The sequence below is a fragment of the Pseudochaenichthys georgianus genome, chromosome 22 (assembly GCF_902827115.2).
Source record: "Pseudochaenichthys georgianus chromosome 22, fPseGeo1.2, whole genome shotgun sequence".
NCBI lineage: Eukaryota > Metazoa > Chordata > Actinopteri > Perciformes > Channichthyidae > Pseudochaenichthys > Pseudochaenichthys georgianus.
In genome coordinates, this window is record NC_047524.1 from 7,135,586 (window position 1) to 7,160,966 (window position 25,381).

The 25,381-nt window shown below is 40.3% G+C and overlaps 1 protein-coding gene across 14 annotated transcripts in view; it reads left to right on the forward strand.

The window, feature by feature from the left end:
- mark3a (MAP/microtubule affinity-regulating kinase 3a) overlaps positions 1–25,381 on the forward strand; it is a 61,968-nt gene that overhangs the window by 19,743 nt on the left and 16,844 nt on the right. For 8 of the 14 annotated variants that reach the window (XM_034111287.2, XM_034111280.2, XM_034111283.2 and 5 more), the window contains exons 4-12: positions 670–718; positions 3,954–4,019; positions 9,371–9,441; positions 13,646–13,702; positions 16,090–16,326; positions 16,907–17,047; positions 19,654–19,753; positions 22,315–22,427; positions 22,874–23,024. In XM_034111287.2, coding sequence (XP_033967178.1) covers positions 670–718; positions 3,954–4,019; positions 9,371–9,441; positions 13,646–13,702; positions 16,090–16,326; positions 16,907–17,047; positions 19,654–19,753; positions 22,315–22,427; positions 22,874–23,024 — 985 coding nt within the window. The remainder of the gene's footprint in view (positions 1–669; positions 719–3,953; positions 4,020–9,370; positions 9,442–13,645; positions 13,703–16,089; positions 16,327–16,906; positions 17,048–19,653; positions 19,754–22,314; positions 22,428–22,873; positions 23,025–25,381) is intronic. The other 6 variants (XM_034111281.2, XM_034111284.2, XM_034111282.2 and 3 more) reach the window with 1 other exon arrangement.

The following is a 25,381-nucleotide window of genomic DNA, read 5'->3' on the forward strand; positions in this document are numbered from 1 at the left end:
GTATTGGCATCAAAATATACTAGTCCTCATTATGCAGATTGGTCCATTTCAGAATAATATACGATATGTTTTGATTATGCTTATTGATACATTAATGTGTTTATTAAAGCTAGTAAACGGCCCCAAGAATGTATAAGAAAATCCTAGTCTTGTGTTGTTGGAGCACAGCTAGTTCCTGATCTCTTGTTGTTAAGGAAAGCAGTGTTGACCGGGAGCCTTACTATGTGTTTGTGGCACAAATGTCAGACACACAGCCGAGTAAACTGTGAAGTGTCATCTAAAAAATTAATGAAATCTGTGTGTGCACATCTGAAAATCCATTTAGGTTTAAATTAAACATTATATTTGAGCTTTGTAACATGGACATGCCACTTGAGGAGTAAGTGCATATTGCTGTTGGAGTCGTGCAATGGAAAATAGTCACGTTAAATGATGGATTTGTATCTTGATGGCATTCCCTCATTCTTCTGTATTTACACGCTGGAAATGTATTTTGTGTTTACTCATTTTATTTAACACAAATATAAAGAATTGCACCTCGAGACAGACAGACGCATCTTTATTAAAAAAGTAAATTAGCTAATTTTGTGTAAACAGTGTCCCAACTCTCCTCTTGTCACATGTTATCTTTTAATATCATATTTTGTATTTTTCTCTCTCTCATTTCAGCTCTTCAGAGAAGTTAGAATAATGAAGATTTTGAATCATCCCAATATAGGTAAGTGGCTCTTACACATAACAAGTGTATTCTAGAACAATTTGCATCGATGCACATCAGTTCACATTTCCAAATGATCATGTGTGAGTTTGCAGTCACATGATCCTCTCCCATGCCGCCAGCCTGCATTTCATCAGCTTGTTTTGTCTTACAAGTGCTGCTGTTTCAGCGTTTTTAGTTCCCTTTTTATTTGTTTTTGTTCTCACAGACAGAAGAGTGTTCTTTAAAATCAAACAATCCTGGAAAATGGGAAAGATTGTGTAAATATGGCCGCAATCCAACGTATGCAAAAAGCTTGACAACTAAATCATTTACCAAAAATATAGAATTTTGTGTGTTCCTTTTTTTTTTTTTTATAAATAATGATTTATATTTCATCATATCTTTTGGGACTACAAAATGAATCTGGTTTGAAATGAGGAGAGCAGCACAAAGACACTCAGCTAACAGGAAATGACAACCAATCAATGAATAAACAAGCAGTAGCCTACTGTTGGCAGGTTTGAAATAAAGTAGAAAGCAAAAGCAAGTTTCTTCTACATTTGTTTTAAACAAATAGCATCAAATCCTCACAATTCAACTAATCGATGAATGGACTAATCCCTTCACCTTGAGTGATGTTCATAAGGACTGACGCTGGCCCTTTAAAAAGTCACATCAAGGCTCCATGAGCTTATTTGTAAAGAGTATAGACACATGTGTCATAAAGCAGACAGATCGTGCTCACCACACATGGTGCGGCTGGTTTTTAGGAGATGGGATTCCCCGTTAATTACTTTTGATTTCCTTTCCCCCCGCGCTGCATGATTTCCTCCGCAGAAATGTGATTATAATGAACAGAGTGGTTGTAAGCGTTCACCAGCCTGACGCTCTCCATCTCTCGCTCATTGTCTTCCTTCCCACCTCATCTATATTTAGCAGCGCAGCTCATCACACATCCCTCTCTTTTATGTCTCTCAGCTGAACTCACTGCGGTAAAAAAGGTGAAAAACAACAGCTTTTGGCCTGGACAGTAAATATCGAGTGCTAAAAAAGCTCGGCTCGATGCTGTGCTGATCACGGCGCACACACACACACACACACACACACACACACACACACACACACACACACACACACACACACACACACACACACACACACACACACACACACACGTATACATCACAGGGGACATTACATTGACTTACATGCATTTCCTGGAGACTTATCCTAACCTTAACTATAACCAACACATGCCTAACCCTAACCCTTACCCTAACCCTAAACCTAACAAAGTCTTCACCCTAAAATTAATGATTCCCCTCATGGGGACCTCCAATTTGTCCCCATAAGGGAGGCGAGTCCCCACACGTGACTGTGTAAACTAGGGATGTGCATCTCCATCACTGAGGCCGATGCGATGCGCATCTCGATACGTTGCCACGATACGATACATTAACGATACATTTGAAACACCAGGCGATGCGATACGATACGATTCACCCCTGTTGCGATACAGTTCGATACGATTTGATTCAACATTATGCGATTCGGTGCGATTCAACACTATGCAAAAATAATGATACTTCAACATGGTACGACAGAGGATTTTTGTTGTATTCCTTATATGCAGCAAATCATACATTAACAAAAAAGTGCTTTACATATTTGGTACTGCACATCCCATCATGCAGTTTATTTTTTTACCTTTAAAAGCTCTCCAGAGTACAGTACCATGTTATAACACCTCACAGTTAAACAATGTACGGATGCATTGCTCATGATTAACAATGTGCAAATAACAGCTACCATGGTGCAATGCCCATACAGCTGCCAGCCTGATGTGCTTAACACTCATTCATAGGCTAACTCACCAGTGAGCAGAAAGCAGTGGGTTCTATAACAATAAAGAATACAAATAACCTTTCACAAACAGGTATTTCATAACTGCTTACAGTAAGGAAGACATTTAAATTATTATTGGCCGTCACAGGCTGCTGTAAACTAAACACCACTCTCTCTGACAGAACATCTCACTGAGTGATTTAACTCAGTCTAACTTTCAGGTTTCTCTTTTCAGCCGCAGACCCCATGTCGCCTCTTTATGTGCGTCGCTAAGTTCCTCGTACTACTTGTGTACTTTAAAGTGGCTCGGCATCGTTAACAATTTGCGAGCGATTTTTCAAGTTGACCGTCTGTAGTGTATATAGTGCCGCGCACATATACCATCAGGACGTTACTGATGGGGTGCGGCTGCGGAGTGATACTGTGTGTATGCAAGCCCGCATCTAGGACGGATCTATGTATCATGGCTGTAGACCTGTTAAGTAATAAAGATACCTCATACAAAGGTCTACGGATACCTTATTACTCTCCATGACCTGCGGTCAACTATATAGCATAAAGGATTATTACACCGTCTTTCTTGAACAATCCGAAGTGTTGCCAAACGTTTGATTTGTAGGTATTTTTCGGTGCGCTGTGTTTCTCTTTCTCCTCAACTTCCGTGTGTGTTGATAACTGAGACTCTCGGCCTCCGTAGTGGCGAAGCAAATATCAAAGATCGTCTCTGCTGAGCGTTGACAAGATGAGGGGATTTTATATGAATGAATCGTTTTTTTACCGATGCAAAGACGCTACGCAATCGATGCATCGCGAGTTCAACCCAAACTGTAGCCGATGTGCACTCTTTCAACCGGTGCACTCGCATCTTGAACGTTTATGCCGGTGCACCGATGCGAATCGGTGAATCTTAACATCTCTAGTGTAAACAGATTTAGGTCCCCACAAGTATAGTAATGCTAGGACACACACACACACACACACACACACACACACACACACACACACACACACACACACACACACACACACACACACACACACACACACACACCCCCCTCCAGACACTTCGTTGCCATCTTTCACTGCACTAATAAAGATGGACAACGATAAATAAAAGCGACAAAAATGCACTGCAATAATTAAATGTCAAAGTACATTTTACTACAACATTTTAATAAACAAAACTATACAAATGTGGCTATAACTGTGTGTTCACAAATAGAGGCTAAAAGTACATGCTCAAGAAATATCCATAAATATTTATATATTCATCCACTCCCTCTGCGTGCCTGTTTGGAGAAAAAATGGTGTCCATCAATTAATTGGTATCTCTGTCTGAATCTCCATCTTTATGCATAATTGATTATGTAATTTCCTCCCTTTCGTTTTTCTCATTCTCCCCTTTTAGTCAAGCTGTTTGAAGTGATCGAGACGGAGAGGACGCTGTACCTGGTGATGGAGTACGCCAGTGGAGGTGAGACGGAAATATAATTAACATTTTGTTTGCTTTAAACTGAAAGCCATGTACCATCAACATGTCAAACGGAGACATGTTTAGTTGAATAAAAGAGCCTTTTAGATATAAATAAAACCCCTCAATCCAAAAAGGGAAGCTGCCGTCCTCATATTGAAGTGAAAACATCATCAAACATCTTTAAACCTGACGATCTAATGCCCCGGCCACACGAGGACGGAAACTGCTAAACGCATAGGATTACCGCAAACGCAATCGCAAAAAAGCTTCCGTCCACACGCAATAGTTATCCGGATAGTGTCTGCCCACACGAGACCGCTCCGTTTAGCTGGAGAAGCTGCAGTACATATGCAGGAGCCTGTACGTGGCGCTGTAACGGCCCGTCCACACTACAGCGTCGACAGCGTCGGAAGCGTCGACAACTCCAATCTGCCCATTCACTTTGAATGGGGTGACGTCACGTTGCCTCGCTTTTTCGCCGAACTGAATTGTGGGTAGCAGAGCGGTCCGTCTCCGCTGTCTCTGGCGTCAGAAGTTGAACAATGTTCAACTTCTGACGCCGGAGACGCCGGAGTAGCCAGCGCCAGCCAATCAAATCCCGTTTCTGAAAATCTGACAGCTCAAGCCGTAGCCGTATCAAACCGCGTCTAAGCTGGGAGAGATATCCCGCCGTTCATTTCTATATTTCAAAAAAAGTCGGAGGAGAAACTAACTATTGCCGTAGCAAATCACCCGGTTTTGTATGACTAGACCCTCTTCACCTACCGGGATACAAACCGGAGGAACCAGGCATGGAGGGAGGTGGCAGAGACAGTGGGGGAAACTGGTAGGTTTTCGCCTGTTTGGGGAGTTTATATATATATTGCTCCCAAAAAATCCCTGGGGGTTTTTGCTTTGTATGTCGGGGGCGGGAGATTCATGTGATTGGTTGTTGGTCGCATTGCTGAATAAAATCCCCAAGCTACAGACACGCCCAGCTCCAAGCTTTTTTTGAAGCTGTAGTGTGGACGCTCCGTAACTTCCTCCACAAAAGCAGCGAAGAAGCATGGTTGTCATGGTTGCCCTTCTGTTTATTCTCCGCGGTGGGGGCCGAGGGAACCGGGCAGAGTTTTTCACCAGTCAACGTGTATTAAAGTTTAAATCTTCCGACAAAATTATAAAAGTGCCGGTCAAAGGTATTATTTGATATTTATTGAGCTTTAAAACAAATGAATAACGACTCTATACATTATAATAATAAAATACACGGAGCCTCTCTTTTTCCTCCCTCTCTTCGGACAGCGCCAGTGTCTGTCTCATGCAGCAGCTGATCCAGTAATGAGTGACCCGGCCGACAGTAAAAATAAACATATTTATAACTAGTTTAGGTAGTTTGAGAGGTGTCTCCGTCCTGTCAGATTAGACTTCACTCGCGTGTATGTCCATATCGAGAGAAAGATAAATAATCTGAATTCAGTGTGCAGTTTACTTTGACGTGGGGGTGAGCAGCAGAGGTGGGGAGAGGCGGGGCTATTGCCTCATCATTATCAGAAAATGATCGTATAGGGCGTACACACAGAGCCGTTGGACCCCCCAGAGCGTTGCGTATGCCGTTCTATCCACCTTGGGACCCGTTATCGTTTCCGCAGTCGTTTAGTGCCGTATTCGGTCGTCCTCGTGTGGCCGAACGGTCTATATGACACTAAACAGTAACGCAAACGACCGTTTTCGTCCTCGTGTGGCCGGGGTATAAGACATACAGACCCCTTAAGTCAAATAAAAGTGCATTGTAGACATAAATGCAACCCTCAAGCCAAAAAAAGGAAGCTGCTGTCCTCGTATAGAAGTGCAAACATGAAACAACAGAGTGAATTGTTTCCGAAAAGTTGATGTAGTCGGTAGAAATCTGCTGCTCCCAGCGTCCCAACTATGATTTATTAACACCAAAGCGTGATAAATGTGTGCTTTTTAATAATTCATACACACTGGGAGCTGCTTATAGTCTGCAGACTCCACTTCCACCTGAGAGAACAGATGTAGAAGAACATCAATCTGAGGGGGATTTACAGAAAATAAGTATGAAGAGTGCTGCGAAAGTTGATACAGAACGTATGGAAATGAAGTTGAGTTCATAACTTGAAGCATAAAATCAGCGTCTTTATTACCGGATATAAGGTAAGGCTTTATTTTATAGGTCCATTGTTTCCTCATTATTTACTGGAGGTGACTTTGTAATTTGACCCTAAATTGGCATTAGGTTAGAAGTGTATCAACAGAAAATGCACCTTAGAACAGGTGGATGGAAATGGTGTAGAAAAGCTGGAAGATATTGCATTAAGAAAAGTTGATGTTAGCAGAAAAACAGCGTAATGGAAACCTATAGTGTGAATAATAAAATACATGAGCCCTCCACTAACCTCCACTGAAGAGCAATACAACATGTGTGCCTGTCGCCTTCCTCAGGTGAGTATCTGAAACAAACAAATGCTATATCTTCGTGACCGTTTTCACATGTTCTCTGCTCGTTAGACTGGTGGTCGTTACGTCTTGTTGCACTGTTTCTTTCCTGCAATAGCTTTTTCACGCCACACTCTAGAATTGGACGCATTATCGCCTAATATTCAACATGACAGAAGTGGAGGGAAATGTGCACAAACTCACATTTTCTATTGCTGACATTCTGGAAACTAGGTTCAAATCTAAAAACTACACTACTGTCTCTGTTTACTGATGTTTTAGTGTCAAAGTAAACAGTTCTTTACAGTTGAACTTCTAAGGAAGTTATTGTGGAATTATGAGGAACATATGAAAATAATTGACAAGGCAAACATTGTTCCTGAGAATGTGTGAACCCTTTAAAGCGGCTGCCTGGAGGTTAGAACATGGGAAGTAATGATGTTGATGCAGAGAAATAATCAGTCCTTTGTAAACGTAGGGAAAAGCGACTCGGAGCAGGAAAAACATGTCGGTCGACTCCAACAGAAACCTGCATTTCTACATGTAACTCATCTATGACCTATATTTTTAGCATTTTCAGCATTGCTTAGATATAAATGCACTTCCTCCTCGAGAAACATGATCAATGTAGTTCCTTCTTCTTTTCTGCAGTCTGCACACTCGTGACTGGATTTCTTTATAGTGAACAGTCTGTAAAGGGAAACTAGAATCACATGCGACTTTGAGTTACAGCAAATGAAGAAAAATAAGGAGGGATGGTCATTAGACGACTATTAGGAGAGCAAATGTTAGAAAAACGCTTCCACTGAGGGACTAATAAGTGGACAAACAAATGCTTCAAATATACAGCAACTGATAGAAACTGGCATGTCATTGTAATGTTATTAAATGCAAGATAACAGGAAGCCATTTGTATTCCTTAGTGGTAAAAGAAGCAGATGAAGCAAATTAATCTGAATTTTTCTGCAAATGTGACCGCTTCCAACAGTGAGTTTACATTTTCTTGTGGTGAAAGCTTCTTGTAATATCTCATTAATGCGGACACACACACACACACACACACACACACACACACACACACACACACACACACACACACACACACACACACACACACACACACACACACACACACACACACACACACACACACACACACACACACACACACACACACACACACACACACACACACACACACACACACACACACACAGGTCTTCTCATTGATTTCCTGTTAAAGGTCGCATTCGGTCCGCCAAGACAAGCAAAGAGACGACAAATTGTGAATCACATTACCATGAGGTTGGGAATTCTGATCGAAAGCCAATACAATTAGTTGTAAAATTAGGTAAATCTAATATTTCTCTCAAGTTTGGCTTTCTTTTTCTTTAAGGAATTCCATTAGAATCTCAAAACTGACCTTCAGTCACAGATCCAGTCAAATCAATTTGTAAAAGCGCCAACTCACCAGATGTTAGGAAATGACTTTGTTAAGCTGTAAACTGAGGGAATGTCAGACGAGTTTAAAGTAACAATAATAGATTTCTTTCAAAACATAACATTTTAACAACGTTATAACACAACATATAAATTCAAGAGATGTTGCTAGATTGCTTTATCACTTGAAACTAAAATGCTCAGTTATACAACTGGTGACTGAAAACTAAATTGCAGCTTCGTGCATTCTTACATTTCAATATTTGTACTGAATTTACAGAAAGAGACTTTTCTTTGTCAGAATAACATTTTTCTTTTAGGTGTGGCAGTGTCAGTCTGTCCTTCGATCCTCTTTTTTAGTCTAGTCTCAACAACTTGTGGATGGATTGGCATGAAATTGTTAGCAGACATTTGTGGTCCAGTGGTTATAAATGATCATAATTCTGCTGCGTTAACTCATCATCTAACACCACCAGCAGTTCCATTTTCTCATCCAAATACCTGCAAAACTACAGACATTCCCATTAGCCTCAACTGCACTTTGATTGTACTGAATAAAAACAAGAGCATGGCTGTTAAGTGGTCATCTTGTTACCTTTAAATGAACTTTAAGGAGACTGAAGATGTTGCATACATTGCTGAATCAGGGGCTACCTTCATTCAAACGGGGGCATTTTAAGATCCTCTGTGAGGCAATGTGGCTTAAAAAGTTGCCTCAGCATTATTGAATTATGCAGGAATGTCATGCTAACAGAATTCAACAAAACAATATAATGTAAACTTGTTTCACGGCTGAAAATGATCCAGATTTGTTTCTCTCCATGTTCTTAGCATCAAGGTTAAAATGTCCTTGTTGTTTTCCAGCTTTCTTCCCTATTCTCATCCCTTTGTTCTGCACACACTGTGCCCTTTAGCTGTGGCATGCTAAGTGGTAGCTGCCACATTCTGTCTTTAGCAGTTGAGTCAGAGTGCAGATTTGAATTGTTGCTTTTCTGGATTTCTGAAGCACAGAAACCTCCTCTGCAGGTCAGCGCTGAGAGAGTAGGAGGGTTTCAAGGATTCAGAGAAAGAGGGGGATGTATTTTTGTTTGTTATTTTGTTTTAGATCCTCTTGCGGGCCTGGCTCGGTCACACACATGCACTCCAGCCGTCTAAGTTCAATTTACATTAGAACGAGCGTCGTCATGTTTTAGGTTGGAAGTGTGCTGCAGTGTGGGCCGAGGGAAGGGTCCGCAGCCTGAGAGGAGCTCAGCTTTGTGCCTCCAGGAGAGGCTCAGTGTGGAGGAAACAGCTTAAATACGATCGACAAACACCCTCAAAGCATGCACATGGGTGACGGTGCAGGCCAGCTGCTCAAGAAAAGTTCATTGTGGAGTTATTTATATGGGTTATTCTTAAAAGTTGTGACTCACTCTCTCTTCCATTTCTGCATGTTGCTGTTTCTCAACCTCTTTCTTTTTGTGTCTCTTCTGCAGGAGAGGTGTTCGACTACCTGGTTGCACATGGACGAATGAAGGAAAAGGAGGCCAGGGCTAAATTTAGACAGGTACTTTCTCCCCCTGCAGTGTTCTGGTTTCACACCTCAGACAGGTCGCCGTCCTCTGTCCTGCTTCTGGGACGGGAAACTCTCTGTCGTCTTAAAGACTGATGAGTAACGTCCAAATCTGCATCTGTCCCCATCTCTCACCTAGCAGTGACTGTCATAAACGCTTTAAAAGTCCAGACATTTTTGTTTTTACGTAGCCTGAAAACTGCTCTAGATGTTACAAACATAGAGTCAGTTAAAGAGACAGTAAGGCAGGGGTCTGCAACCTTTTTGACCAAAAGAGCCATTTCGCTCCTTTTTCCCCAACACTTTTTTGTCTGGAGCCGCAAAACATATTTCATAGTTTTTTTTATTGTTATATCAGACACAAACTACAGTTTTTTGCATTTATTAGGCTATTTATTACATGATATAAAACTGTTAACCTCTAATAAGAAACAAATAACTTTTATAAGGAGAATTAAAAATAATACACAGGCCTACTTTAAAATAAATTAAACACAGCACTTGGGGAGTCCTCTGCACATTTGAAGGGAAAAGAAATATTATTAAAATGGGCCCACTTTGAAATAAATAAAACATATATCTGCACCCTAAAAAGAGTTAAAGGTAAGAATGGAGAAACCAGCTCGAGTGCGCTAGAATTTGAAAATACACAACCGGAAAAAATATGCCTCTTCCTTCAGACTTTCTTACAGAGCCCCTCCTCCAACACACACGAACGCGCACCTGACCAATGAGGGCACGAGATAAGTTTGTGCCCAGATGGAAGGCTGACAGGCAGGTAGGCCATCCAGTTATTTTAGCAGGGCCGAGGCAGATGATTGGTCGTGCTTTTTACAGCGCTACGGCTTCCAGAGATTAATTTTTGTATGTATTTATTGTAAAAGCATTTAATATATTCATTGCTATCGGGACGTTAAGAGCATTCCATGGAATATAACAAAGTGTTTTCTGAAATAAATTACATACCCCATTGAATTATGACTGACGATCGTCAGCTGTCTTCCTCTCCCTTGTTGTTCCTCGATACGTAAAGGCTGCACCACCGTTGACAACTTCTCTCTACATATCAAACATACCGGTAAACCAGCATCGTTTGCTGTGAAAGCAGATAACTCTGTCCACACAGAATTAAATCCTGTGTTCCTCCGGTACTTTTCTTTGATTTATCCATAGTTCGCTCATCGAGCCGGGGGTTATTCGCCTCCAAGAAAAGGGGCTCGCGCGGGACCGGAGCAGGATGTGACGCATATTTTTAGTTGACCTAATTAAAACCGTTTTGTTTTTTATTTGTGTCACAGTATCACCTCAAAATACGAAACATTTTCAACCATGCAACAAAATATAAATAGTCCTACAAATACTTTTATTTTATTTTCTTCTTATTTTTGTCTAAACTCAAGGGAGCCAGAGCAGAGGGCTTAAAGGGCCGCATGCGGCCCATGGGCCGCGGGTTGCCGACCCCTGGTCTAAGGTAATAGGTCGAGGACATCACCACACTGAGCAACTACTTAAAGGGGACCTATCATGCAAAATGCACCTTTTGATGTCTTTTATACATCAAAAGGTATGTGTCCCCGGTGTGTCGGGGAACTCACGCAGCGTCAGAAAATAAAACCCTCTCTCTTTTCCTCCGTACCCAAATCTCTAAAAACGGGGCTACAACGGAGCTGATCCAGATTTGCATCCGATATGACGTCATATCGGAAATGTAGGCTGGCTTTACACCCACGGCCCTTTCAGAAACGTTGCTATCAGAAACAATGCCCGACTGTTTTGGACGTAATATGGTCGGTGTTTACATTATCATCGCTAACACTCAGAGCTAACCTGTACTGGAGAGCATGTGTGTGAAGAAGCAAGAAATACAAAGGAACTCATCTTGTGGTATAACCGGCAAGAGAGAAAGCCTTTGAGCTCCAGACTGTTTCAAAGACAATCCTTGATAATCCATGATATGGCATTTCATATAGTTTAGACAGTAGCTGCCGGGTCCCGCATGAGCTCAGACCCCTCCTTTTTTATTTTTATCAAATCCTTTTTTTTTGTAAAGCTTTATACCCCAAATCAGCACTTTTGAAACAGGAAGTGAAATAGAGCAGTGGTTCTCAAACTTTTTTCAATAATGTACCCCTTTTGAAAAAAAATGCAGCCAAGTACCCCCTGATCAGCGCAAAAAAGATTGTTAGGGATAAAAAGCCTATATAAAGAGGTCAAGTACAGTGCTGCACCATCAGTGTCTGATTTATGAAAACAATAACCTTGTAACTGAGAAACACTTAAATGCTACATTTCAAATATTTACAATCCATCACTAAATTCATGGCAAACCAATTTTAACATCATGCAATAACACTGAGACGACATTAGTTGCATTGAACTGATCTTTTTAATAAGTTGTACATAATGTAGTGAAACATGGGCTTGTGCTTCACTGAGGATCTTTGTCATTCTGACAGGGAGGCAAACTGCAGCTATTACACTTCGCGTTTTGAAATATGTGTAACTCTGTTCATATAAAACCCACACTGCTCAAACTTCCTTACTTTTCCTAAAATGTATATATTTATTTATTTTGGGGCGTGGGGAATGAAGAGAAAAAAAGATATGAGCATGGGATTTTGACTCCTCATATAAACATATGCATAATGCTTTACTTTGCGGCCACACGTCGTTGCCAAGCAACGCTTATTGTTCAGGTCCTTTGATAAGCAGGCAATCATATAATTAAAGGTGGGGTAGGTACGTTTCAGAAACCGGCTCGAGATACACTTTTTGTTATATTCCATGGAATGCTCTTAACATCCCGATGGCAATGAATATCTGAAGTGCTTTGACAAAAAATCCATAAAAAAACGTCATCTGTGGAAGCCGTAATACTGTAAAAAGCACGACCAATGAGGGCACGAGCCGGCTAAACGGATTGGATTTCCGCCCTGTCTGTCAGCCTTCCATCTCGTGCACGCACAAATGTATCTCGTGCCCTCATTGGTCGTGCCGTCATTGGGCGTGCATTGCAGCAGTACTTCAATGACTCGCCAGCAACAGGCGGCCACTTTCACCAGTCTGCTGACGTCATGTGCGCGTTCATGTGTGTTGGAGGAGGTGCTCTGTAAGGAAGTCTGAAGGAAGGGGCGGATTCTTTTCGGCTGTGTACTTTCAAATTTTAGTGCACTCGAGCCGGTTTCTGAAACGTACCTACCCCACCTTTAACTAGAACTAGCTAGATCTGATAGATTTGGACATAGACGCGAGTGAAGTCTAACCGGACGCGAGAGAGAGATCAGAGATCAGATCAGCTGCTGCTGACGGATAACACGCAGCTCTGCATGATCACAGCTCCGCCGCTGTGACGGACCGTTGAGCGGAGCAAAATACACTAAGAGTTAGACCGAACTAACACACTTAGCTAGTTTATCTACTCTGGAACAAGCTAAACTAGTTATACATATATTTATTCTTTACTGTCGGGTCACTTATTACAGGTTCAGCGATTTGCACGAGACTGACGAGCTGTCAGGGGAGGGAGAGGAAAAGAGAGCACCCCGTTTACTTTTCCCATTTTATTATCCAGAATTACTGTAAACCTTTGAAGAAAGTAGTTAATCTACTATTAGTAGTTTGTTTAAATGCATTAATTACGTTTTTTTTAATTAACATAAAATAAATGTCACGTACCCCCTGTAGTACTCCAAAGTACCCCTAGGGGTCCGCGTACCCCCATTTGAGAACCACTGAAATAGAGGGATATGAGGCATGGTTGATCTGTTTGGTATTTTGAGCAAAACACTTCATAGACATGTTTTTTATATATTTTTATATATCTGAGATCTATGCTATTGCCTAAAAATAGCATGATAGGTGACCTTTAAATTAACTTGGAGCTGAAGATGCAAAACAAAGCAAACTATAAAAGAGAAAATGTAAGACTGTAGGCCCCCTTTGTGTCCTGATATGTGTAATCCCTCACAGCCTTTCTGTACTGTCTCTGCAGAATGTCTCCTGAACTGAAGCAGATCAATGTTTTGCACACAGGAAGCTGTTTTCTCAGCCTCCTTCAGCCCCACCTGCGTTATGTTTTGTCTTTCCTGTCTGTCGACCACATCTCCTCCTCCTCCTCCTCCTCCTCTTTCTTCACCACATCCTTTATCTCAGAACAGATTTCTAACTCGACTGTTGCTTGTGTTTCTTCCTCGTACAGATTGTGTCGGCGGTGCAGTACTGCCACCAGAAGCACATCGTTCACAGAGACCTCAAGGTGAGTTCAGAGAAGCCACAGCAAAAACAAAATGAACTTTTTTTTATTTCCAGAAGCTTAAATAAACCAGAATGCATTGCAACCACATGATGGGTTGTTTAAAAGAGCAACTTGTGCAGCAATTCTCTAAAGCAACATCACTGGGTTCTCTGGCCTTTTTAAAATGTAGAGAAATTAACTTACCAAGATTTAAGTTGGAAAATGAGTGTGAATGCTACTAATTAATCATTTATAGATGTTTTTATTTCATTTCATTATATATATTATGTCTTAGTCTGCAGATCTAGGTGCCAAATTGGATCAAAAATCTAAATGTTTTATTTATCATATATTTATATCGCCTCTAACATACATCCTGATGATATAAAACCAATTACTTGATACTAAATTGAATTCTTCACACACATAAATAAATAAAATTCACATTATAGAAGTGTGTGATTTAAAACCAACACGCCCCAAAGACATGCAATAAGTGAAATATAAATGTGTACAACAATTTCACAGATAAAAAAACATTTGAATTATAGTTGGAAGCAGAAATAGACGGAGAACCAGGAGTATTGTCTTGATTCACTGTTTAAACAACAATTTCTAAGGACCACCATTTTATTTTTAAATCTAATGTATTTAATACCATAGCATTTTTGTTTTTGGACACAGACTTTCATTCCACATCTCAATGAATTTTTGAAAAGTTTCTTTATACACAGAAAGATGTGTTCATGTTTATCAGTAATCCTACGAAGAATTAAAATGTGCATAATGTATTTACCTTTTCAGGCTAATTACCTCTGACTCACTTGGATAGAAAGGCCACAGAGTGAGCAGCTGACGTCAGAGCTGCGTGTTTTATGACTCATCTTAACTCCCATATTCCCACTGAAGACTCACAATGGAGCATGTGCTGCTAATGAGGAGCTACACTGCCCTTTTATCTGAACAACCAGCCTTTTTACTTAAAAATAGTGCACAATGTAGCTGGTTCCTCTTTAAAATGCTCCACATTGTAGTGTTAATGGACCTCCTTTATTTCGTGATGCCGCTTTACTTCCATATATATTTCATATATAAATATTTGTGCAAGTGTAAAGGTTATTTACGACAGACGAAAGATAAACCAACAAATAAATAAATCCCTTTTTAGTTGTGCAAAATGACTGTCTTGCACCATGATGGTACGAATCTGAATAGTTTGCATTTTTCTAATTTAACTAACTTACTAATAAATGACCAAAGCGTTGTAGTTTACCCACATTAACTAAGCTTCCAGATGTAGTTGTTAAACTGACGACATGTACTCTGATGTCTGTGATTTGTAGCCGATAAATATTACTTATTTAAATATAGCTTTGCTTTAAACCTTACAGATTGATGGTATTTGGGCGTTTGACGTTTTAATTCTCATTTCTAGCTACAAAAACAATATTTTAGATGTTCATTTTCACCACATTAATTAGTGTTAATTCACTTCCGCCATTACGTGACGCTGCTTTACTTCAATCCAAATATAAATATGGATGCTTCAGTGTTTTTATCTCTCCGTCAATGGGAGAGAAGCTCTGTGGACTTGCTGCAATCTGTTTCCTGTGTAGAGCTTCATGAATGACCCATGAGCAGGAGATGTGAGAGCAGTCTCCATGTGTTACATGTGTGTTTAATGAGGGCAGGTGTACATACAGCATGTCACAGGCGTGATTGCGGAGAACATACAATGAACTTGGTTACATTTTAACCAGCAAATGAACCATAATTCCTCAGGGTTGTTGTGACACTTTTCTTTTGCTTCTGGTCAGACACGTTGGAAAGAGCGTTGTTTATCCCTCATGTTTCAGTCCTTGAGCTCCATGGAAGATTTCTTCTTCTGCTCTCTTAGTTTCGGCTTCCTAATTAGTCTTTGGCCTACAGCGGAATGTGTTGGCAGATGTTGGAAATCCTTGCATACGTTTTGAACACTTTCATTCACAAAGAGACTATCGTTATAAGATCAGACTATATTTATCAAAAGAATCGCTCTAAATAAGTGCTAATTAGAGCAGAAATTATGTTTTTAAACTGTTAGTCAGAGAAATGTAAAGAAGGGATGCACAATATTACATTTCTCACCATAGATGCAGAAAGACATCAAATATTTAATAAATATCCCCTGACTACTTTCAGGCAAGACATTGTTTTAAATGCATTTAACATAAGCCGTACTGTTAACCATTTAAAACTGAATTTTAGGTCTGGAACCTGAATTTATCAAATTTAAAAATAGCTCTGGGAAAGCCCCTCTCAATGTTTGCCAGTTTAAAATAGACTAAATGATATAGTTTTTTTAGTTGGTCAGATGTACTGTGTGTAGATATGATCTTAACCCTTGACCTCCATGTGTCTGCTCTCAGGCGGAGAACCTGCTCCTCGACGCAGACATGAACATCAAGATCGCAGATTTTGGTTTCAGCAACGAGTTCACGATGGGCAACAAGCTGGACACGTTCTGCGGTTCTCCACCGTACGCAGCGCCGGAGCTTTTCCAGGGGAAGAAGTACGACGGGCCGGAGGTGGACGTGTGGAGTCTGGGGGTCATCCTGTACACGCTGGTCAGCGGGTCGCTGCCCTTCGACGGACAGAACCTCAAGGTAGGGCCGACTGGGTCTGGATTTCCTGCGGGTTGTTAAAAAATGTAATCAGAAACAGGTTTATTGTAGGTTATCTTATAGGGAATACACAAGTTGCAGAAAATAAGAGGACATATTGTAGATAATAATGTTTTTGAAGAGAAATGGGATATTATGTGTCAATGATTTATTCCTTTCAACAGTGCACACAATTGTCTTTTTCTGTTTGAGACTGCTTTCCTTTTTCTGAGGTGTTCCTTTAATTCAATCTATGTTTACTGTTTGAAACAAAGAGAAACATATTATAAAATAAAACACATTTCAGTAAGTCACTAAAAGAGGAAGCATGAAGGAAGTTTTGTCTAAATTGTATAATGTTCTATCAATTCTGTCGAGCTAACATTTTACAGTTGTGACCAACCAAAATTGGCCAAATTAAGCTGCTTCTGTCGGGTATATCTCATAAATATGAGCAAATGCAGACATAAACAAGCTATTAGAGGCATATCTGTTAACTTTTCTTCCAGCATTAATGTGTTGAGTCAGCAACACTAAAATGTGACCCGTTGCATATTAAAGTGTGTTGCTAATGACCCTGCAGGAGCTGCGTGAGCGAGTGCTGAGAGGGAAGTACCGCATCCCGTTCTACATGTCCACGGACTGCGAGAACCTCCTCAAACGCTTCCTGGTTCTCAACCCGACCAAGCGGGGGACTCTCGAGGTGAGGGAGGACACAGACAATGTAAATATACCTTTTTCAGTTCTTATCTCCCCCCCCCCCCGAGCACGTCTGCACCATCGGAGAAAGTCATCTCTCCTCCATCAACAATCTCCTCTCCCCCTCCTCCTGCATCTCCTCCTCTGACGCCCACAGACTCCTGCTTTCCGCCCGGCAACCCGGCCCACACTCTCCTCCTTTCTGATGTTGTAGCCATGAATGATACATAGTCTCTCTTGTGTTGTTCACTTTTGTTCTGCCTCGATCTCTGAGGTGAGGGTTCCTCACAGCGTTCAGGGCGCCACATAAAACCAGTTTAGTGGAGTTGAAACTGCTATCAATAGAAAGTACCGTACGTTTGAGAGATAAACCTCGCTTCAAAGTTCCTCGTATTGATTATGAACTTGTTTGAAGGCAATCTTGTGTCTTTTTAAAAATGGGCCATTTAACCTAAGATGTTTTGCTTCTGATCTTTGCTTGATATTTTTAAGAGAAAGGACTTTTATTGCATTTTTAATGTTGGAGAGTTAAACTCCATGTTGTTGGCTCAGCGCTGAGGCTCACATGTGTTGACCGCAGATGCCACATGTTTGTTCTGGATTAGGACAGAAGGTCTGTTACATCGGAGCATGACCGGCGGTAATTAATTAGTTTGGCTCTGTCCTTCATTCAAAACTCCCCCCAGAGATCCATCGATCAGCTGCAAATTAAAAACAAGGGTGCAATGAGGTGCAACCCAGAACAATATGGATGTTTCTGTGGAAAGGCGGACAAATAATCTAATGGTGATGCAACACATGGATTACGTACTTTTATCACACCCGCCTTTCATTTTATGTAGACTTTAAACGAGCAATACATAAAAAAGAACTGTATCAAACTCTGATTACACACCAAAATATTTGTTTTAATCCTCTAAAATCTCCGCCTTTTCTATTTATTGACAAGTTAAGGTTCTTGAGATGTAGCCAGTCTTATAAATAGTTATTTGTAGTTGTGCGTTACGACGATCTTCGGATGCTTCAAACATTTAACTTCACATCAAATGGAGATTCAACAATAAGCACCAAAACCTACTTCTCCTGTCTTGTACCTCACTTTCTGATACTTGTGAAGATGGTAGATAGCAAAGTTGACATGAAGAAAGACACATTGATGCCTGGCTCTTTTAGATAAACACATTTAGCAAGAGAGAAGGGGACATGTACATGAGGTGGATCAAGAAACAATGGGCCCCTGGGTGCAGACCCTTTTCAAAGGGAACACCACCTCTTCTACATAGGAAACGTGACACAGCCGTCATTGTCGACCACTATTTTGTTAATTTGTGTCTTTTTCTCTTAATTTTGTATAATTTTTTTCATTTGATTGTTTTGCATCTCTATGCAGTTGTATTTGTCTCGTTGTAGTCATCATGATGTTTCTATTCTGTTACTTTAAGTGTATTCTGGACTGTACATTTCTCTTGGTGGTAATTATGAGTATTTTTATAGTGGCTCTGAGGCTGTTTTGCTCCTTTTCAGACTCGTCATTTCATTTTCATTTAATCGTTTATTTGAAGAGGGACAATGCACATTGATGAACATTTTTAACAATGAATGCTTCAAAATGTAAGCCGGATTTGAGCTAATTTCCATCCGTAGTCCCCTCACATACAACATTTAAGAACATGACATTTATAAACATAGCAAAAATAAATACATGATATGCAGAAAGAGCAAGAGCAGCACACACAAGCATTAACCACATGGCAGTACAATGTAGCAGCTACGATATATAAAGGGCAAGAGGAGATACCCCTGTATTAAAGTGCATTTAGCGGTGATTGCACGTTTGTTTGTTTCTCAACCATTCTTTGAGTTGACTTTAAAACTGTTCAAAGTGGGACAATCCCGTATCTGAGTTGGGAGGCTATTCCACGATGAGCTGCCTTTAATGGAGAGGACATTTTGACCGAAAGTGGTCCGTCTGCGGTGGACTTCACAGTCTCCTCTGGTTTCTGACCTAGTGCAGCGTCCAGTGTGTTTTTGTGGATGGATTCCCCTAAGGGAGGGGGGGGGCCAGTCCATCAAAACATTTATTAACAAAACACAAGAAACTTAAGAAATTGTGTGTTTCAAGGATGGTACAGTGGTGGTATGAATTTGGCTTTCTGTCAAAAACCTTGATAGCTCTCTTGTACAGCTGTTCTATTGGTTTGTGGCACAAGCAAACGACCAGTTTGTAAATCAGTATTCAATGTGGGATAGAATCACACAGTAGAGGTATGACTTTGCAGCATTAGGGTGTCTTGACAGCAGTTTTATCTTTCCTCGTGGTCACTTTGACCCGCTTCCTGGTTGGCACATGTCCTTTTAAGGGACATGTTGTAGGTGAAGGACAGGGCCTTTCCGTGGTAGACCAGTTCAGTAATCCATCCATGAAAAGTTATCGTCAATAAGACATTCCTCAGTTTATTTGTATGTACGCATCCCACTGTCACTCTATATTTCGATCCGAAACACTTCTTCAGAAAGGTTATTAGAGAATTTCTTATTAAAACGATGTATATTTGGTTTATTTAAGTCTAAAATACCACATTACACATCCAGCATCAGTCAGGCTCTAAATGTCTCTTTTTGGTTTTGCAGCAAATCATGAAGGATCGATGGATCAATGCTGGATTTGAAGAGGACGAGCTCAAGCCTTACACTGAACCAGAGACGGACATCACGGATCAGAAGAGAATAGGTAAAAGAAAACACTGATTAGGACTGTAAAATCACATAACTCCATTTCCCTTTGAAGCTTTATCCTCTTAAGAGCTGTGTCACCTTGTTATGTGACCAGGAAAATATCTCTTTCCTTTTGTATTTCAGATTTGAAATATTCCTTGAGAAAATTAGTTTAGCGAGGTCACAGCTCCACAACACAAAGCCGCGCTCATTATATCAGCGCTGTAGAGCTTTAAAAGAAAAGATGAAACGTGATGATGAATAAATAAACCGGAGCAGAGCTGCTGCTGCTGCTGCATGCAAAGAGGGAGTGGGAGGAAAGCCTCCCATCATGCCCTGGATGAAGGCTGTGATCGGGGGAGATCTTATGTAATAGCAGCTGGGGTTTGCTGTCAGTTCACAGAGAAACAGACAAATGTTTCTGAGGAATCCCTGAGTGCTAAATAATGCAGTTAAAACATTACGTAAACCTCCTCCCAAATAAAAAAGCAATATATTTTTAAGTCTTTTAAAGAAAAAAGGGAATCTTGGGTATTTTTCAATCTGGACTTTTCCCCCCTGTTCTTGTGTCTACGTGAGTAATGGGGACAACATGTTTTCAGTCAGTGGTCCAGTATTATGCCAGAGCGCTGCAATGCATAAAAGAAAAGTGTGCTTTTTATCCACTCATCAAACAAGGAAACACTTTGATTTAAGTATTTTCAGGAAATCAGAGCAAGAAAAATATCACTTAATCAATCAGGGACATAGTCTGCTACTAAATCAGTTTGAAAAATCCCTAACTGCATTGAGTCGAAGCTAAATATGATGACTTTCTATGATATTAAATCTACTTTTTTACTTATGTTATTATAAAACAAGATTTCAAGAACTTTGAATGCTGGGAAACTGTCAAGAAATGGTTATCATCATTATATAAAGTCAGGCTTAAATGTTAGTTTCTAGAATACAATCTTTTAGTTTTCAATTAAGATGTCTTTTTCTTTTAATAGTTAACTTATATTTGTCACATCTGCCAGGCTGGATTACTCCGTGTTGATGTGTACAGATTTAATTTAGAAGATGTCAGCCAGAGGAGAGCTGCTAACCCGCCGAGAATAATGGCATTAGTGCGGCTTTTAGCAGAGACTTTTAAACGTGACGTGATGATCACACACCGCCTGAGAGGCTGTTCCCCCGCCCCGACATGCAGAGAAATCTGTCTGACAACATGAGTCATCTTCATTTGTTGGGTTTCTGGTGTTTTGAACAACAGTTAATTATAGAAAATGTGTTCAAAGGTGCAGTAGTCTGTATCTTGGGCTTCTTAAAGCAGATTCCTGCAGATAAACAAGTCCTGCTGATGTGAATGCAATGCCAATCTCTTGTAAAGTCAGAACTGTTGGATAATTTTAACGAATGATCACATAATATATACAAAGACACCAGACCCCATAAATCATACAAGCCAGGAGTGCAGCGTATTCATTCTCAAAATAGAAAAACTACTAAAGTATTTATCACAGTCAAGCATAACACCATCATTTAGGACATACAAATTCAAAGATCACTGACATAAACATGAACTATGTAGTACTGGGAGGAAGGAGCTCAGAAAACATACTTCTTATCGATGTATTCTATATTAATCATATAACATAATCCATTTTGCTTTGTTTCCAGGCTTGTTGGATATAATTATCACACTTAAACAGCCACGCCAGTTTTCTCTCATCCGTACACCAGACTATTTCAGGGCTTTTTAGTGTGATTTCATGGGACATTAACTCTTAAATCATCACATTACGTGCAGCATTAGAGGAAATGTGTCTCACTTTCCCACTTCACTAAAATCAGAGATGGTTACACTCATTACTCCTAACATCGCAGTTACACTTTAAAGGGTTACTCTTTTTTCTTACTACAGCAGCAGCAGTGATTTTACATTTGGACTTACTTTATTTCATCGGATTTGTTTTGTTTGTCTTTTATCAGGAAGCTCTATTTTATGGCACACCTAAGGACAAATTACATATATTAGAAACAACATCAAAACAAAACAATGACACATGTTCCATCTGAAGTTTATTCAAAATAATCATAACTAAACTTGTTTATTTTAGTCTTGGCTCAAAGTCATTTCCTAAAATGAAACATTTAGAGATTAATCCGATGTTTTTCAATATCCAACAACAAAAAGGACGGTGGTGGCGAAGTCCATAGGGACTTGGCTTGCCAACTGGAAGGTCACCAGTTCAAGTCCCGGAAAGACCAAGTGCTACCGAGGTGTCCCTGAGCAAGGCACCGTCCCCTACACTGCTCCCCGGGCGCCGTACATAATGGCAGCCCACTGCTCCTAACACTAGGATGGGACAAATGCAGAGAAACCGTTTCGTTACATAGTACCTGTACTACGTAACGACAATAAGTTGAATCTAAATCTAAAGTTTAGAAAAAAGAAAAAAAAGCTGTTTTTTTTGTCGCCTGTTGGGCAAAACCCCTTGTGCTTTCTGTCATTTTGTAGTATAAATCCTGCTTTTTTTCAAATGCTGGTTGTAATATATTTAATGAGCTCATGTGTTATGGTTTCCCCTCCAGATGTGATGGTGGGGATGGGCTACAACCTGGAGGAGATCCAGGAGTCTCTGGCTAAGATGAAGTACGACGAGATCACAGCCACCTACCTGCTGCTGGGCAGGAAGGCCTCCGAGGTGAGAACACGGACCTCTTATCAGTGCTTTACATATCATAACCATAATAATACATTTAATGAAAATGTAGCTTTTTTTAGGTATTTTAAGATGCTTTATAAAGAGAAACAACATTTTATACCATCATACAAAATATCCAACCTTAGATTTAAAATAAGTCAAATGTTCTATCAAAATCTTTTATAAAAAGTACAAAGGTATTCATATCAAGATACACAAAATGCTCCTAATGCTGGTAAAGGTGAAGCTATTGTTAGACTGCTGGGTAATTTTAACCTTAAATACAACAATTTATTTGAAATAATTTATGTTTTGTATTGTAATTTTAATCTGCAATGACTAGCGCTGTCAAATATATAGTCAAGTAAAGGGAGCACCTTTTAAATATGTATTTGAGTAACTACCGCTGATAATAAACCTCTCATGTACTGCGTGTTTTGTCCCAGATGGAGCCCAGTGAGTCGGCCTCCAACAGTAACCTCTCTCTGGCCAAACCCAGGCCCAACAGCGAGGTCAACGGACAGTCGCCGTCACACCTCAAAATCCAGAGGAGCGTCTCCTCCTCCAATCACAAGCAGAGACGTTACAGCGAACAAGGTGAGGAGAACAAGGGGATGAATGATGATGATGATGGTGATGATGAAGTTAACTAGATACAGAGGAGTGGAGGCACAAGTTAATAATTCTTTAAAAAGTTGCTCAGCGGCACCATAAAACGTTCGACTTCTGATAAATAACATTTCCAGGACCTTTCTGGGGGTCTTTTGGATTTGAACACTGCGTTCTGCTTAAGCCTCTCTAACAAGACGTCGCATAAATGGAGAGGGGCGAATAACTCGCTACTTACATTTGTCTATAAGAGCATTTTCCTAATTTTTGGACCTTATGGCTAATTCAGGTGTTGGTACTAGGAGGTTTATTTCCCTAAAAAAAACAATGATATTCTGATTTACAGACGTCTCTTTCCTAATGTAAGTCAATGGGGAACAGTGTTTATGGACCCCATGGCATCACATAACTGACTAAGAAGTTGTCATTCATGTTTTACCACAAAAACAATAGCCGCTTTCACACCAAGTACTTTGCCGTACTTAGTTCCCAGCACTTAGTTCCCCTATGGAACTAAAGAGCCGATCGCGTTCACACTGGAATAAGTCCCTGAGGAAAGATTACGCAAATGAAGCCGCTGACGTCACTTTTTCTGTTTCTACTGAAGCCTTCCGAGTAAATCGCCAGAACGCCGACACCACCTCATCTCCACCGCTCCCATGTTTTATTTTGTGTTGCCATAAGTTAGTCTCTCTGCGTTGGTGTGCGGGGCTAATGCTAATAATGCTAATGCCAGCAAATACAATGGCGGCTGTCACTACCCGATCCGTCCCCCTGCCGATCTGTACTGCGCATGTGCGAGATATTGGAGAACTCAGGACGGCAACCCAAGTAGGACACTTGACACAGTGGCTTTTGGCAAAGCACAAAAAGAAAACGAGAGGGAGATGAGTTATTGTTATTACAACGTGACTTCACTATTATTTAACAACTCTTTTTATTGGGTTCTTTTAGAATAATAATATAAATGGATTTCACTTCTGTTAGACAGCTATATGCCATACATTTTTGCATACATTCACAGTAAATATTTATTCAGTATGATAGCTGTCTAACAGAAGTTAAATCCATTTCTCACTTATTCTGACAATGTACTTAACCCCAAATAAAAGAACCCAATAAAAAGAGTTGTTAAATAATAGTGAAGTCACGTTGCATTAACAATAACTCATCTCTCTCGAGTTTTCTTTTACAGCTTTGCCAAAAGCCACTGTCAAGTGTCCTTCTTGGGTTGCCGTCCGGAGTTCTCCAATATGGCGGACCATCTCGCACATGCGCAATACAGATCGGGCAGGGGGACGGATCGGGTAGTGACAGCAGCTTCACAAAACCTTTCAGAGTTTTACAGGGCGTGGTTTGCAAGTCGCCCAGCCAATCAGAAATTGGAACTTTTTTCTCCCAGGAAAGTACCACCTCTCTAGCAGGCACTAAAAAGGGGGGGAAAGTTCTCATGAACTAAGTTCTCTTTTTGGTGTGAACGCAAAATCCCAGGAACTATCGGAACTAAACAGGAAAAGTACTCCGGTGAGAAAGCGCCTAAAGTGCTTCAAAGCCTGGCACCCCTTATGTGGGATTAGTAGGACTCAAAATGTAGTTTCCTCAATAAATGATCAAACGTTGAAAAAGCCCAGAGCCCAACCTGTGCTGTGCCTCTCCCTCCTGATAAAGGTTGTTTCAGTCAGTAGCTCTTTGTCTGGCTGATACAAATCTGTTAAATCAAACACGGTCACATGACGGAGGCCCTTTAACCTTCAGCTTATTTACACAGCTCAGTGCTGCTCACTCTGACTGAACGCTTTGTCAATAACTCCAGTTTGTACTGCTTTCCTCTTCCTGTTAGATCTGCAGCTTAAACGGCTACACTACACGCTTTAAAGAAACATAAATCATAGAAATTAATCACCTTTTAAAGAATACCATGGCTGTGTGTATTTTTTCCTGACACAACATTTTACAAATTACATACAATCACAGTTCGACACTTTGAGAGGTGCAACCAAAGGTTATTTTAATTATCAGTTAAGCTGCTGATTATTTCTCAATTGAAAATAAGTGTTTTGGTCTTCAAAATGTCTGTGATAAATTACGTTTTTTGGACTGTAGATTAAATGAAACTAGCAAATAAATCAGGAGAAAAAAAACATCAAATTTGAGAAGCTGGAACAACTGATTTCCTTGCTTAAGCAATCATCCAAATTGTTGTTGAATAGTTTTCTGTTCACCGACGACTAGTCAACTCATTATATCTGCTCAAGCCACACGTCTTTTTTTTGTGGTGGTGTGGCTTAAATCTAATTTAATTTGCAGACATTTTTTTCAACTATGAACTAAATCACCCTGCATGA